Consider the following 15,921-nt stretch of genomic DNA (forward strand, 5'->3'; position numbering starts at 1 on the left):
ATGGAGTGAGTGGTTTGCATTTTTGACATAATAAAGACAATTTTTTAAAAACGAACCTCACTGTTCCCCGGTCTGCCGTGATCGAGGTTAGTTTCTGGACTGCGTAGTGCTCATGGGGTTTGTGTGTGATCTTTCTAATGGTTCGTACTGTGAGCTAGGGGGAGTGGAGAAAAAATGATATGTCTTTTTTCAATTCTTAGAAAAATGCGTTTATGAGGAGGGAAATTTCCTGCTTTTCAGCTTCAGACGTTCCAGACTCTTTTTAGCAAGTAACTCGCTTTTCTGGTAACAGGGCCAAAAATTAAACAAGAACATTTACTCCTTGAAATAAGACTCTTGTGTTTTTAAGATTGTATTTATGTCTCATTTGACAGAATGACAGGAATGGAGACCGAAACAGCAAGAGACAAAGCCATGGAAGAAGAAAACACTGAGCAGAAAAAGGAAAGAGAGAAGAAGAAGAGGTCAAGAGTTAAACAGGTGCTGGCAGATATAGCCAAGCAAGTGGATTTCTGGTTTGGTGATGTTAATCTCCACAAAGACAGATTTCTTCGAGAGCAAATAGAGAAGTCCAGAGATGGGTGTAAGTTTATTTTCAGTAGATTTCAGCAAACACTTTGTTCTTCCCTGCATTGCTGGCAACAGCGACAGGTTATTTTGAGGTGCATGTTTTCTCCTGGGAAAGGCAGGAGTTCCATGCTGGAAATCTGCATCAGCAGCCAGAACTAGATTTTAAAACTTGTGTTTGCTCTCTCTCTTCTCCTGTCCTATCAGCCCCGTGGGAAAGACATCTGCCAGGGTAGAAATGACTCTTTGAGAGACCTGATTTTCTTTTCTCATTTTTGTATAATTTTAAGAACAAGCCATGAAACAAAAGTCATTTTGCCCTCAGAGGCACTGGACTTATTTTGCAGGGTAGATAGGTGCAGAAACTAAAATGGTCACTCGAATGCGTTGGTAAGCATAGGAATTTTGTTACTTTTCTCTTTGCTAGAAATGGTTTGTTTGCTCTTAGGGTTACTGTGAGTCTTTTCAGACAATTTTTTGTGTGGTCGTTTGGACTTTTCTAAGGGCCCCCTTAAATAATTAATAAAGTAATAAGTAAGTAAAGTTTACCCTACATTTTCTAGAGATACTAGAAGTGTCTAAATTTTTATGAAGACCAGTGCTACATGATTTTCTGTCGAGGTTTGAGCAGCGTGTCTGGTTGAAACGGAAGTGCAGGCAGGGGCTCGGTGTTGGCAGCCCTGGGTTAAATACTCAATGAGTGCTTGAAGGAGAGGCATGTTCTCAATGCAAATTGGTTTTGTCCTGTAAAACTACATCAGAAAGTGGTGGGGGGGGTTTCTTCCTTTCTTTTCAAAGACAACAGTTATCAGTGGGGGAAGTAAAAGAACAAAATTCCTTTGATAAAGGTTAGCGGGGAAGAAAATTAAATTTATGTGTACTTAAAACTGAAATTTTGGTGGTAAAAGTTTTCTGTGAATCCTCGGTTAAATACAGCACTTAGAACTTGCAGATTGTTTCACAAGAAAACAGCTAGTTTCATAATCACACCTTTTTTTTCCCCCCCTAGATGTTGACATATCACTTCTTGTTTCTTTCAACAAAATGAAAAAGTTGACTACTGACGGGAAGCTGATCGCTCGGGCAGTCAAAAGCTCATCTGTTGTAGAGGTATTTTAACACCTCACCCTTCTGTATTTGGGGTGCTGAAGGAAGCAATAATCTCACGGGAAATGCTTTTTTTTTTTCTCCCTGCTTTCAGCTGGACTTGGAAGGAACCAGGATCAGGAGACGCCAACCTCTGGGCGAGAGCCCAAAGGACGTGGACAGTCGGACTGTCTATGTGGTAAGGCTGGACCTGTGTGTGCCCCTGCCTGTTTGTCCCTGACTGTGCAAACTCCATTTGTGCATCAGGGTTTGCCTTGGCCGCTGCTGATTGTGCAGCAAAGGTGAAAGAAATTAATTAAGCAGAGGCAGGTGAGCAAGAGCTAAAGAGTGACTGTGGCAAGGAAGGGCTTCATTTGGTGCACTGATTTCTTGAATCATTTTAAATGCCAAGCAAAGTGCTGCTTCCCAGGCTGAGAAGGTGCAATTTCATTGCACTGAGCTATTGCTGTGTTCACTGGGCTTTTTTAATGCCATCAGAGGAGCACCAGTGCTATTCAGAAATATTTACTCGTTACATTAATGTAGTTAAAGCTTTCTAATAACAACTAAATTAGCTTCATCAAACAGGATCTAGCTGCATTCCCAAGTTTATCGGGGTACTTTAAACAGCATTATCTGTTTATAAGATCTGTTACTGCAAGTGCCTCTGGTTTTGTACACACAAGCACCATTCTTTTAAAGGCAGACTATACCTGAAAAATTTTAACTGTCCTCCTAATAGCGCACTGTCCTGTGGCTACCTTGATACTGAAATGACTGCTTAATTTAAATGAAAATAGCTTGTGCTGATGGGGTAAGTCTGCATCTCTCCCTGGTATTTCGGCCCTGCCAGAGTGAAAAAGCTGTCACACAGTGGAGCCAACTAAGTGGGAGATTGGGAAGAAATCTGATGGTTGAGCTTTTGTTTATTGAAACCCTGGTCAATTTTATTTAATTGATTTGAAGCCAGTGTGGAATTTGCTTTGTCTCTATTTGCTTTTTATGACAAGTAACCATTTTTGGTGTGTACCTGTGGCTGTTAGCAGCTGAGTTAGTATTTTCCAGACAGCACTGAGTTTTCTGTGATAAAGATACACAATAATCACGGCCAAAATTCCAGCCCATCCAGATAAGGAGGAACTGAATTGTTCTGATGATTCCTTCCTTAACAAAAGCCTGGAAAAGGTGTTCGGCTTTTGTTTTTTTTTTAAATACAATGTGCAAGACATAAGATTTTCCTAATGTGATTACAGGGATTGCTTAGAACTCTGAAATACCTTGCCTATATCATTTTTTGGATAAGATCTTCTTAGTCATGAGATAGGTTGTCTATGCAGAGCTTACATGTGTGGTTAAATGTTTTGTAAATAGCTGGGATGTGGCACTGGGGAGAGTAATAGTCCAAGTGTTGGTAAGTTAAATTTCTATGCAATTATTTGGCTTTTTAATTTGCTTTGCCATAGACTTCACTATTATACTATTAGAACTTGAAAAAAAAAAAAAACAAACTTGAAGTAACTGGCTTTTCAACTTCAAGCCAAACCATAAGAAAATGTTTTTCTGAGGGTGGGAAAGTTTATGAAAAAAAAGGAAATCTGAATGTGATAAGTGTTTCCCTACAAGGAGAACCTTTTAGTGCAGTAACTTGTTGTGGGAAAAAAAAAAAAGAGGAATAGTGCCCACACTGTTGTTGTTTAGGCATGAATTTGAGAGTGGGATTTTAAAGTGTTCCGTTGGGTCTAGTGAGAAATCGGTGTGACACGATTTCTCTTTGACTGGGGAGGGGAAATGCTGAACTCAGACACGATGTCTGCAAGCTGCTAAAACGTGTTGCTATATTAAGGACTTTCTAGAAGTAAAAATCAGACAATTTTGTCGTCCAAGAAGCTGCCTATAAGTTTCTGCTCATCTGATGACTTTAACTTGAAAATACTGGCTGCCGGTAAAAATTTTATCAGTAGTGACTCTTTACTGGCCTGCAGGCATTCTTTCTGTGATACCTGCCTGCATTACCACCAATAAAAAAGAAATAATAGCTTGTGCTTTGCAGGGGATAGTTTGGGACATGCCAGTCCAGTGTTCGCGCCAAGGTTTTAAATTTAGCAAGAGATTTTGTGTTGCAAAGACCCAGCTGCGGGTGAGGTCTTGGTATCTGTCATGTGAAGAAGATAAGCAACTAAATTAAATATCCAATGTATTTGTTATAGCTATATGAATAGTTAGAGATCTGTTCTCAGGTCACTTTTTACTACCTGGATACGTTGCCTCTCAACGTCTTGACATCAAACTTCCATTTATTTTTTTTTTTTTCCTCCTTTAGGAGCTGCTTCCCAAAAATGTCAATCACAGTTGGATTGAGCGGGTGTTTGGGAAGTGTGGCAATGTAGTTTACGTCAGTATCCCGCGGTATAAAAGTACTGGGGATCCAAAGGGCTTTGCTTTTGTTGAATTTGAAACTAAAGAACAAGCAGAGAAAGCCATTGAGGTGAGTGCTGGTGCCTCTGCTGCTGACATTGTTCCTGGTGACGTGAATGGTGTGTTCTCTCCTAGGTCACCCACTGAACCTTAGAGAAATTCCAAAAATATCACCATTTAAAAGCTTCACAGGTGTTAGCTCCTCTTTCCTCCTCCCAGACCTATAATCAGTGTCACATCTCTTTAAAGATATAATTCTATTAATAACCTGAAGGCTTAGAAATATAATATTTATTTTTTGTAAGTAATTTGGTTGGCCACTCTTGGCGTCTTTTTCAGAAAGAGATCTCTGTGTAACAATAAATGGTGTTTAAATTTCATCAAGCAAGCATGGTCATACCTAATTTTCTGTGTTGATATGTGATTTGAAAGTATTTATGTCTTGAAATGCCATGAGGATCGCTGGCTTTAACTTGAATGCAGAGTCTTTAAAGAAAATTAGATTTTGTACTGTTAAGTGGTTCCCAATTCCCTTCTTTTAGTTTTTGAATAATCCACCTGAGGAAGCGCCACGGAAACCTGGGATTTTCCCCAAAACAGTAAAGAACAAACCAGTTCCTACACTGAATTCAAGTGAGAACACCGTAGTAGGTAAGTGTTACTAAGTTATTGGGATCAAGGAAGTGTTATTAAGTTACCTGGATCACTTTTGTGCCTCAGCTTCTGAAGAGTAAATTCTCATCTGCTCTGTTATTTCAGTTTAATTTCACATGTCTTAAAAGCTTTTAATAAAAACAATTCACCTGGCTGCGTTTGGCCAGCGTGGGCTTAAGTATTGAAAAATCTATTGCAATTTACAAACCAGTGTCACAGATTTGTCTTGCAACTTCATCACTGAAACATTTTCCCTCATTTCTAATGGTGTAATATAATTTCCCAGACTTCAGACACCCTCCCATCTTTTTTCTAAGACTAAGGATAAATCACATTAATATTCCTCATAATAATCACAAATTCTCTTTTTATACCTGTAAGTGGAAACAAAAAAATGAGATCAAACTGATGGTTTTCAAACCCTGGTTTACACCTTTTTTGTCTTTTTAAAACACGCAGGAGAAACTTTGTATCCATTTCTTGCATCTCTTCCAGATTAACAACCCCGTTTATCATATGTGCTGCTTTCTTTATCTTAAGTAAATAATCTAACCAAGTGTTTAATCGTGGGCAGTTTTAAATATTGTATTTTTAACCCAGAAGAGAAGAAAAAGAAGAAAAAGAAGAAATCCAAAATCAAGAAAGAGAGCAATGCACAGGCAGCTGCAGAACCCAAGGAATCGAACACTAACACTTCAACAGAGCCAGTAGCCAAGTCTAAAAGACACAGGACTTCATCAGAGTGTTCTGAGATGGAGGGAACTGAGACTCCCAAGCAGCCTTCCAAAAGGGAGAAGAGGAAATGGGACAGAGCAGAGAGCTCAGAGGTAACCTGGGAAAGCAGGCCGGGAAAGAGAAAAAGAACCACCTCGGGAGATGGTGAGACATCAGCTCCCAAAGCTAAGAAAACTGCTGAAAAAGATGAAGTTGAAACAGTAAAGGAAGAAACAACAGAGGCTCCAAAAGATTCCAATGGTAAAAATTCTTGTCTCTTTTTTACTGTCGTGATTTCTTGCATGAATGAAATGCAGTGGTAGATATATATCCCTTAGGGATGAGGAGTGCAGGGCTGGATATAGTGGAATCATTAGATCGGCTTGGGCACATTGGTGTTCCCTGCAATTAAAATAAAACCTGGAAAGGAGGCACTCTTAAGGAGAGGAGCTGCACCGGGAATGAGGAACAACTTGCAACACCAAAGCAGGGAAATCTAATCAGAAGTCAAAATAGTTCAAAGAAGTTGATATCAATAGAACTTGACTGAAGTGAAATATGGGTTAAACAGACAGGCTGGGCAAATGGAGACAGCACAGAAAGGTAGATAAAAAAAATTAAAATACAAAAGGGAAAAGGTAATCACCCGTTTTTTGCATGAGATAAGAAAAGCTGCATTGAAATGAGATTTAGTGCGAGGAGCCAAGTAAACTTCAGTAGTCAATGAAATGGACTAGAAGTAGTTAATACAAAGAACCAGTAGATATTGAACGTGATATTATTGTAATAGTGTTTAACTATCCGTGTCTGAATTAAGTGTTTTCATTTGAACTGTTAAAATGTAGAAGTTTCTGCCGAAGAAGACAAGGACAAAAAAGACACATCCCTTTCCAAATCTAAACGGAAACACAAGAAAAAACACAAAGAAAGACACAAAATGGGTGAAGAAGTCATTCCCCTCAGGGTACTCTCCAAGTAGGTGACATAAATTGCCTGTTCTCTATGATATCAATGATTTTTTTTTTTAATGTGTTTTTTTAAAGTAGTGGGACATAGTTGGCTGGCTTTGTAAAGGGAAACCATTGCTAACAAAATCGCCCCAAGTTCTTCCACTTTCCACACCTTCTGGAATTATGAAATGAATCCCTAGGGGTTTTTTTACATAAGTGTTTTAACCTGGTTTTATGTTGGAGCTCCTAAGTTTTGTTCTATACCTGGGGGATATTTTAAACCTTGTGGCTTGGTGGCTTAACATTTTATTCTTGTAAAATGTTTGAATGTTCAGGTTTTCCTGCAGTATGCAGAATTTTTTTGTCACTTGTAAGAAAGCTTAAGTCACATGCTTTGTATACTTTATTGACACATTGCTTTAAAAAATTAGTTTACCTCATTTTAAACCTTTGAAATTATTTATTCCTGAAGTCTTGGTATGTCTCACAGTCCATCACCATTGCTAAAGTGCAATTCCAATTTTGATGCAACAGAGTTGCATATTAGCAACAGTATTAGCCTGTAGCAAGGAGATTGAAATACCGGAGTTCGAGTCTTCGTTGCTTGATGTGTAGAGTTCTGCCAACCTTATAATCCAAATGTTGGGCTTTTAGGAGTCACCACAACTAAAACATGGAAGCACTTACTTTTTAGGCATCCAGCAAGTACCTCCATGTTAAAGTAGAGGGGGTCCTCGCCGCCTTGCGCTGCAAAATTGGGCTTTCTGTACAAACACATCTTTAAATAATTTGATACGTTTCTAGAGGGAAGTGTTGAGGTTAAAAGGATTCACCACCACTAAAACATGGAAGCACTTACTACTGTCAACCAAAGCAAGCACGTCCACATTGAAGTCGTGGGGGTCCTTCAGAGGGGAAGCTACATGAAATTATAAAAAAAACACAGTAATAAAAAACATACATACACATTTCCTTTAAGAAGCCTTTGAAGATCAAGATCCACCGCCACTGAAACATGGAAGCACTTACTTTTTTAGGCAGCAGGTACCTCCATGTTAAAGCAAAGGGAGACCTTTAAGATTAAAAATCGCTTTAAATGAACTGTAGCCACTTAGATTTTAGCTCTTGAAATCTGCTCGGAGCTAAACTTCTTATTTTCCGGATCTGAAACTCTTTAAGATCCAAACATCTTCAACTGAAGTGCAGGCCAAAAAAAAAAAAAAATTATAATCCCGGATGGTATTTCAGGATTGCGATCAGGATTCACCTCTACTAAAACATGGAAGCACTTACTTTTTCTATATCACAGAAAGCACCTCCATGTTAAAGTAAAAGGGGTCCACATTTTAAAAAAAAAAAATATCAGGTTATCGACGCGGCTGGTCGTCTGCCCTCGGCGTTTTGAGCAAACTGCAAGAAACGAGAGTTTTGGTTAAAAGTTATTCAATTGTAGCAAAGGGGTAAAATGTTTAAAGAGTGTGAGCATTGCAAATACTTGCCTGACTCGTTCTCCGTGGTCTCCTCTTCCTCCGAGGCCGGTCACAAAGTTCCTCCTTGAGCTTGTATTTATACCAAACCTTGCCATGGCATGGTGTTGCCTTTTTATCTCCACGAATCATTACGTGGGCCTTTTGTTATTTTAATGCCCTTGCCCTGTTGAGAATGTATGATCCTGGGTTGAGTCTGGATGCTTTTTTGAAGTATACAGTTGTCAGTGTTAACGGCTAAAACCATTACCACAAGATATCCTCCTCTTTAAAAATCCTCTATCAGCTTGTTTGATAGCACAGATTAGGGTAACAATGAGTCGTTCTCACAGTGGCACTGCGGGCATTGTGTTGCTGTGGAGCAAAGCTCTCGCTGTTTGCAGAAACATCTCCATGTTAAATGTATGTAAATATATAAATTGCTTCCATGGGGGGGGGGGCCGGTATTTTTTAGCCAAAATGCATTTGAATAGTGAGGAATGTCCTTATCTAGGTAGATTTTTTGGCGAGTTTAACCAGTTGTTGATTTTCCATCAATGATTTTTTTCTGGAAAATGAATGACTGATTCTTAATGTAGTGACACAGGAGTGGGTTCACTGAACCAATTCAGTGAATCGAGAGTTCACCGTCTCCGAATTAACTCTGAATTTGGTGCCTGTGCTCTGTGTAGCTCCAGTGGAAAACGCAGTTTACCAAACTCTTCTCTATGCTGTCTGAATATTTAAAGCAAATTTGAAAGCTGCTCTGTTGGAATGACAGGTTGATGTTGTTGGAACTCCCTGAAGTAGTCATGAAATTGGGTTAGGGGCAAAATTGAATTTGACCGAAGTGCGGGGAGATGTCCAGTGGCAGAATTGTCTGCACTGTCCACCAAGTCCACCCAAAGCTGTTTTTAACCTGGTAAATTACCATTAAGTTTCTAAACATCAGTTTCTTGATTGCAACTGACATCCTGTGCCTGTGTTGCTCCTTTCAGGACTGAATGGATGGATTTGAAGCAAGAATATTTGGCCCTGCAGAAAGCCAGTATGGCCTCCTTGAAGAAAACGATGTCCCAAATCAAACCCGAGCCCGTGGGAGAGATGGAGACGGAATCTGCTGTGCAGAAATCTGAAAATGACAAAAGTAATCCTGGGTTTTGTCTCGTTTTCTTCATGTTTCTTGTATGCAAGCAGAAGTGGTGCAAGACCCTGAGCTTGTGGACGCGCTGCCCAGGGTTTTATTTTCTAAAATGCTGCTGTTTTCTCAAAATGTCAGGTAGCAAAAGTAACCCCCTCCCTGTATTTAGGTGGATTTGGGACTAAGGAGTTATATAATTAAATACTAAAGTGATTTCACCATATTTCACTAGCACTTCCCAGGCTTACAGATATATTCAGGCAATTGTAATTATAAAGCCTCAGAGAGTTAAATCAACGATCAGCTTTCTTTGGTGCTGCAGCTTGGGCCTGACCTGCTCATGTTTAACTGTACCAGAGGTATTAAAAACACCAGCTTGAAATTGGGCTTTATCAACTCTATGGATAAGAGGAGCTTTGAAATTATGTCTTCCTAGTTAAATTTCTACTTTTTTTTCAGGTTTATAATTCTTTATTTTACTTGCTCCTAATACTCCCTGCTTCTCTTCACTAACCTCAACACTGATGTTCCAATGGCCCCTCTGCATGTTTTTAATCACTCTAAAACTGCGGGGTTGCTATTGGTAAAATATAAAATGTCTTTACAGGAAGGACCCTATGGACTGCAAAAATTTCTCTAAGACTTTCTCTTTAAACTGGTTTGTTTTAACTAAAATTGACTTGAACCTAGGGACAATCCTGATCCTTCGTTTGATACACCTCATTTTGCAATATTTGATGCTTGTTTAAATTGTTCCTTCTCTGCTTTCTTAATGTCTTTATTTTTTCAGCCTAATAAATGTAAGAACTTTTTTTCTCTATTTTTGCCGCCCCGTTTTTAACTTGATCAGCCACCAGTGAAGACTGTGCCCCTCCCGCCAAGGCCAACACAATGGGGCCTCAGTTTGTCAGCGGAGTAATTGTGAAGATCATTAGCACCGAGCCCCTGCCGGGCAGGAAGCAGATCAAGGTAATGCCTTTGTAACCTCAGGGTAGCTGTTAGCCTTTCCTCTTACCCTGCCCCCCCCCAAATGTTTGAATATGGAATACCACTTCACCTAGTCTCACTGATTTTTTTTTTTCCCCCTCTCCTTGGCCAGTGGAGTACAAATTCTTCTTTAGTAGTATCTGTTAATGGCAGATTTTTCAGTGGCAGAATAGGTTAAAGGAGGGTGTTTCAAAGTAAAACCAAGCCTTTAGTGTGCTTGGAGCAATGTCAAGTTTATAATGAAAAAATTGAGGAGAATAAGAAATGCTCAAGTGTTTTGGTTTTTTTTTTAAAGGAGCTGGAGGCTGCTTCAGTGTTCTGCATTTATCACTGTGCCAGTCATCCTGGACAAGAGAGCTATAAAAGTATACCTGTGGGGATTTTTAAAAGTTTATCGTGTTTTTATCATTAGCGGGAATTTGGGGGCAGGAAAATACTCTCTGCATGAGAAACCAGTTTTCTTTATTTCAGAACGAATTTCACAATGACAAAAACTCCATTTCAGGGAAAGTGACAGCAGGGGAAGTTGTTGATTCAGTGTCTTTTCTCTTAATGCAAGTGCTCATTTTTCCCGATATAAAAAGTGGTTAGATGTCTTCACTTTGATGTGATGACACAAACCAAAAGTTAGACACATCATTTCTTTTTAAGAAAAATACCAGTTTTACGCTGCATCCTTTTGAAATAGAAATTTTAAGAGTTTTCCAAAGGAAATAACAGGCATTTTCCAGATCCTGTATTTTCTGTTAATGTTACACAGGATTTTTTTCTTTCTCGAATTGCACTTTAGGATGAGAAACGGCTGGAAAGAATTTGAACAAGTTCAGCTCAGGTTGGTGCACATATCCAGCCCACTCAGGACAATGAGGGAATGGTTTAAAATTCCAGTTCTGATACTGTTTATCGAACATTTGTAACTAGGGAGGCCACCGAGTCACTGGCTGCTGGCAACTGTGTGAGGCTTGGTGTGCACATGAGCCAAAGCAACATGAGAGACTCTCTCACTGTGAAAATCCTCATCTCAGTGGTGCTGGGCTTTCAGCTTAATCAGCCTCGTCTTTCTCGGTGTGTTTGAAAGCAGCTGTCTGAGTGCTGCAGACACAGAGAGAATGTGGTCCAAGTTGTGCCTGTAACCTCTGAGGGCCTCTTTGACTGCAGGAGACACCTTACTGGCTTGAGTTTGTGTCACACCTTGATACGCTGTGGGCAACAGGAAAGCTTAGTGTTTAAACAGCAGAAAACATAAATTCTTTTAATGTTTCTTTCCTTTTTGGTTTTGTTGTGGGGTTGTGTTCTGTTTTGTTTTGTTTTGTTTTGTTTTGTTTTGTTTTGTTTTGTTTTTTCCCCTGGCCGTACTAGTTGCATAAATTTGTGGAAGGCACAAGTACAACCAGAAGTGGCTTTGCTGTGTTACTGGGCTATCAGCTGCAGCAAACTGCCGCTAAGCATTGCTTTCAGGGCTGTTTTTCCCTCAGAAAACTTCCAGAACTGACCTGCATTTCTCGATGTGTGGAAGCGATTACACATGCCACACAACTTGGAAAGGTCTTTGCAGTGTAGTTTAAATGTTATTGTGATGTTTTAATTTTACACTTCACTGCTTCCCTAGTTTGCCCTTAAGGTGCTCCTCAAAGCAACTAACTTTTGCCAGCTCCAACGAGCCCTTTGGTTTGTTTTAGTTTTCCATGAAATGATGACTTTGGGATAACAGATTAAGGCTGGAAAGTAGCTTTTGTTGGCTCTCAAACGATCTTAACAGTGTCGCCACTTAATTTTTGTTTTGTTTTAAGGCTGCCCTTGGTAGTGGAGGGTTAAAAGCAGTGTGTGATTCCTGAATAGAAGCATCTTACTTGAGCTTCCTGCTGTGAACAAAATTGACTAGGAATGTGTGGTCCTACTTAATTTCCCTAACAGCAGGAATTACAAGTGAAGTACTTCATCTGCAAGAGCATTTGTGACTCTTCTTCCTTCAGCTGTCAGTGAAAATTTTCAGGCAGAGGTCACTTCATAAAGTTGGAGTTGTTTTACTACTGCTTCTTTCTCAAATAATCTGCCATGCATGAGCTTTCTTTAATACATTTAATGTGTAGAATCAAGTTCGATGTTTTTGTTTTAGGCTGAGATCTATCAACGTTTTAGTACACGGTTTTTACTTTTGGAAAAAAATCAGATGCAGTGTTGAAATAAAAGGGTGATGCTCCATTAGTAAAATGATACCATAACATTTCCAGGAATTACTGCTTTAAATTGTTAATGGGAGGGCAGGTTGAGAGATAGATGGGTAGATGTTGCAGGCTCATAAATCAGAATTCAGTTATAACCTTCTTAGGAAAAAAAAAATGTTAATTCGAAACTCTTCGGCAAGAGATTGATCGATTAAATGACAAAGTTCAGTTACTGCCGCCTTCTTCGTGACCTTTTTGAAAATGTTAATGACCTCCAAATGGAATGGTCAAAAGTGACTCTTTTTAAGTTCTCTTTTTGAAGGCTGATTTATGGTGTGTGTTGCCTGATGCCCTGACAGGATGCTCTGGCAGTGCTGGCTGAGGTGGCTTATGTTGACATGCTGGAGGGAGACACCGAATGTCACGTCCGTTTTCAGACTCCTGAGGATGCACAGACTGTCATGAAATCATACAAAGAAATACAGATCAAAAACAACTGGAAATTCGAAGTTCTCACTGGTAAGACTTCCTTTTTTTTCCATGGAAGTACAGGAGAAGCCTTAATCACTGTGAAAGAGATCGTTCCTGGTGAATTTATGGATATATTTAGATATCTCAGGAGAAAAAGATTGCATGTTTAGTTGATTTTTTTTTTTTCCTGAGAGTCTTCTCATTTTGCAACTACTGCGAAACTGATAAAACTAAAAGGGATTTTATGCCACCATTCAGAGCAAAATGATGATTTTTGATTGCTGGTGCAAACTTAATTCTGTTCTTTTTAGATGGATTTGCTTCACTTTCAGTGGCAAAGGACTATAGAACTTAATTCACATTTCAGCTTTATGAATAGAACATTCTGATAAGGCAAAAGAATTTTAAATGGAGACTTTGTTGAAAATGCTGAGCATATGTGTGAAATGACATTGCAAGGACCTGACAGCATGGATACACTTAAACTGGGTTTAGCACTTACCTACTAATGGATCTTTATTTTTCAGGAAGTCGAATAATTTAGGCCAGAATAAGAAGGGTTCCTTAGGGCTCTACTTTTCAACTTCATTTTCATGTGTGTTATTTCTTTCTGCAATTACTGTGCAGTTCTAAATTTGTATCTTGCATTTGACTGGATTAGTTTGCCAAGTGCGGAGAAGCCTCTTTGTGGGATAGAAAGGAGAGGAAGTCTGTCAGACTTGGTGTATTCATAAAACTTTTGTATTTGAGATGCACCAATAATTGTAAATATGGGGAAAAAACCCCACCAGGTCAAAGAATCAGTATGAGGCTGCCTCATCTGTATTTAAATATTTCACCCCAGTCCTGCCCAAATCCTCCTTTAGGACCCAGTCTCATGTGTGCAGGGGTGTAGATGCCAGGTAAGGATTGCAGGAGGAGAAGCTTTGATGGAAGCATTAACCTTCATGATGGTATCAAAGTTAATTGAAGTTGGAGACTCAGTGAGTTCTGCTAATGTCATTTGGAGATAGATTTGTCTCCCGTGTGCTCCGTGTTTCAGAGACCCAGAAATAACCTCAGATTTTGTGTTCTACAGCTCTGTGTCTGTCTCTGGTTTTGTGTCCTTACATAAAAGTGTAGTGGGAGATTAGGAGTAAGTACTACATTGTAGGAGCATTCCATTCATAGTCTTAAGATTTATTTTTTTTCTAACTGGCTCATTGAAATGAGAATGGAAAAGCTTTCCAGGAATGCACAAGGGACTCACAGTAAGGACTTTTGTTTTTCTTGGTGGCAGAAGTTGAGAGATGAAAAGGAAAGAATCTTTAATGGTCTCTACAGCAGGGACTAAAGATTTCCCAGTAGTATTTTACTCTTCAGGATTTGACTTTAAGTACCTTCAGCTTGGCATCTGGCAAGATGGTAAGCATCTGTGATCATGTTTAGATGTTAACTTTTGCAGGAATCTTTTGTGAGATCCTTCAGAAATTTCCCTGTGGCTGAAGATGAACCCTGAGACCGTGCAAAATATCATCACAGAATTCCCATTGTGATAATTTCATCACAAACCAGAGGGAACGCTGGCAAACTGCTGCTTCCCTGCAAAGCAGCTGCTGAGAAAAGCTGCACAATTTTTTTGCTGCTGTATTGCTGCCCATGTTCAAATATTCCTGACAGCTCATGAAGTCCCCAGGCAATGGTTTTGATGAAACAAAATAATTGTTCTTGCAGTAATTACTCTTTTCAAACAACCACCAAACAGGAGGGGGAAAAAAAAATGTGTCAGAGGTTGAGTGCATCAGTATATCAAAGGGGCCTGTGTGTGCTGTGGTGAAACTTCAGCTAAAACTCAGCTCCTTTTGCTGATGAAAGGTAGAGAGCAATTCTAAATGGCTTCTGTGGGTAGGAAATTTAGGACTACTGGGGAAAGTACTTGTTGGATTTCCCTTTGGGGTGTTTTCATCGGTGTTTACCTTAGAAAAGATTTCATCCACTTCATTTATTGACATTCCTCGACGTCATTTTTCCCCCCCAGGTGACCATGAGCAACGTTACTGGCAGAAGATTTTGGTGGACAGACAAGCCAAGCTGAACCAGCCTCGAGAAAAGAAGCGGGGTACTGAGAAGGTAACCTGGGAATCGGGGCTTTTTCCTCTGCAGGCTCAAAACGTGACACGTGCTCCACGTGTTTTCATACCCTGGGTTTTTAATTCTGTTCAATCACTTCCTGCTGACTTGGCAGCAGGGTTTCACAGCCACAAAGCACAGAGTGTGGCTGTCCTGCTCCAGCTGACAAGTTCAAGGCTTGTCGTTGCAGGGACAATTGGGGAAAGTTAAGTCCATGACTAAAGGCCTGAACTTAATTTGTAAGCTGGATTTCTTTGGAAGCCCTGTCTGGATGAGCTCATTAATAAGTTAAGTAGTCTTGATGTGCTCTAGTGAAATCAAGTCTAGTGCTACACTCTTAAATCTCTAGTATGACCCAGAAAATAATTTTCTTGAGCACGAATCTCATTTCCCTCCCCATTAACAGTTTTGTCTGCGCCGTGGTCAATGCTGGTGTGCAAGCATCCCTGGCTGTACAGCTTCCTGCTCCAAACTGGGGAATCGCAGCCTCCTCCTCACTGTGCCTGTCGGGCTGCAGCTTTGAGGGAGTGTTGCAATGAACTTGCAGGCTGCAGCCTCTACTCCAGCCCCAGCGTTCCTCCATTAAGCCAGTCAGATCCCTGACTTGACAGAGAGGAGCCAGAGAGCGTTTCACAGACATTTTATTGCCAGGTTTGCTTCACACACACTCCAGATAAGGTTTCTGAGTTGGCTTTGGCCTGATTTTTTTTTTTTTTTTTTTTTTTTTGCTGTGGCTTGCAAAACTTCAGAATCATCTGACCTTAATTATTTGTTGTTGACTTTGGAGACTCTTTGTTTCCTGAACGCTAGGAAAAAGATATATTGTCCCTTATAAAATGGAAAATAAATATTTCATTGTCCTAAAGGAGCAGCAGTCGTACAGGTCAAAACCTTATCTTGTACAAGGCGTATTTTGCATGTCTTTTATCCTGTTTGTGTGAATGTTCTTTCAGGGATCCTGCAGACAAGTAAGTTGAGATTTTTTAAACGGAGATGTACATAAAGCATTTGCCCAAAGGTCTAATTTCATTTTCTTAAAAGCCTAAAAATGGCATTTCTTCGAGCCCTTATTTTTTTAATATAAGCAGAAGGGAATTTGAAAAGCACAGCTTTAGAACATTTTTCTGATTGCTACCAGGTTTGGGTTTTTTTAATATACTTTTACTTTTTTAAACCAAAGGTGCCAGCGAGACCTT

At 39.7% G+C, this 15,921-nt stretch overlaps 1 protein-coding gene across 4 annotated transcripts in view; it reads left to right on the forward strand.

The window, feature by feature from the left end:
- Positions 1-15,921, forward strand: part of LARP7 (La ribonucleoprotein 7, transcriptional regulator) — a 29,188-nt gene that overhangs the window by 9,628 nt on the left and 3,639 nt on the right. For 3 of the 4 annotated variants that reach the window (XM_066184807.1, XM_066184805.1, XM_066184808.1), the window contains exons 2-12: positions 375-583; positions 1,577-1,677; positions 1,769-1,852; positions 3,974-4,138; positions 4,611-4,719; positions 5,323-5,697; positions 6,282-6,411; positions 8,851-8,999; positions 9,844-9,962; positions 12,505-12,664; positions 14,634-14,725. In XM_066184807.1, coding sequence (XP_066040904.1) covers positions 376-583; positions 1,577-1,677; positions 1,769-1,852; positions 3,974-4,138; positions 4,611-4,719; positions 5,323-5,697; positions 6,282-6,411; positions 8,851-8,999; positions 9,844-9,962; positions 12,505-12,664; positions 14,634-14,725 — 1,692 coding nt within the window. In that variant the 5' untranslated portion in view covers position 375. The remainder of the gene's footprint in view (positions 1-374; positions 584-1,576; positions 1,678-1,768; positions 1,853-3,973; positions 4,139-4,610; positions 4,720-5,322; positions 5,698-6,281; positions 6,412-8,850; positions 9,000-9,843; positions 9,963-12,504; positions 12,665-14,633; positions 14,726-15,921) is intronic. The other variant, XM_066184809.1, reaches the window with a different exon arrangement.

The sequence above is a fragment of the Chamaea fasciata genome, unplaced genomic scaffold (assembly GCF_029207755.1).
Source record: "Chamaea fasciata isolate MVZ Bird 193981 ecotype frontalis unplaced genomic scaffold, bChaFas1.0.hap1 SCAF_6, whole genome shotgun sequence".
Lineage (NCBI taxonomy): Eukaryota > Metazoa > Chordata > Aves > Passeriformes > Sylviidae > Chamaea > Chamaea fasciata.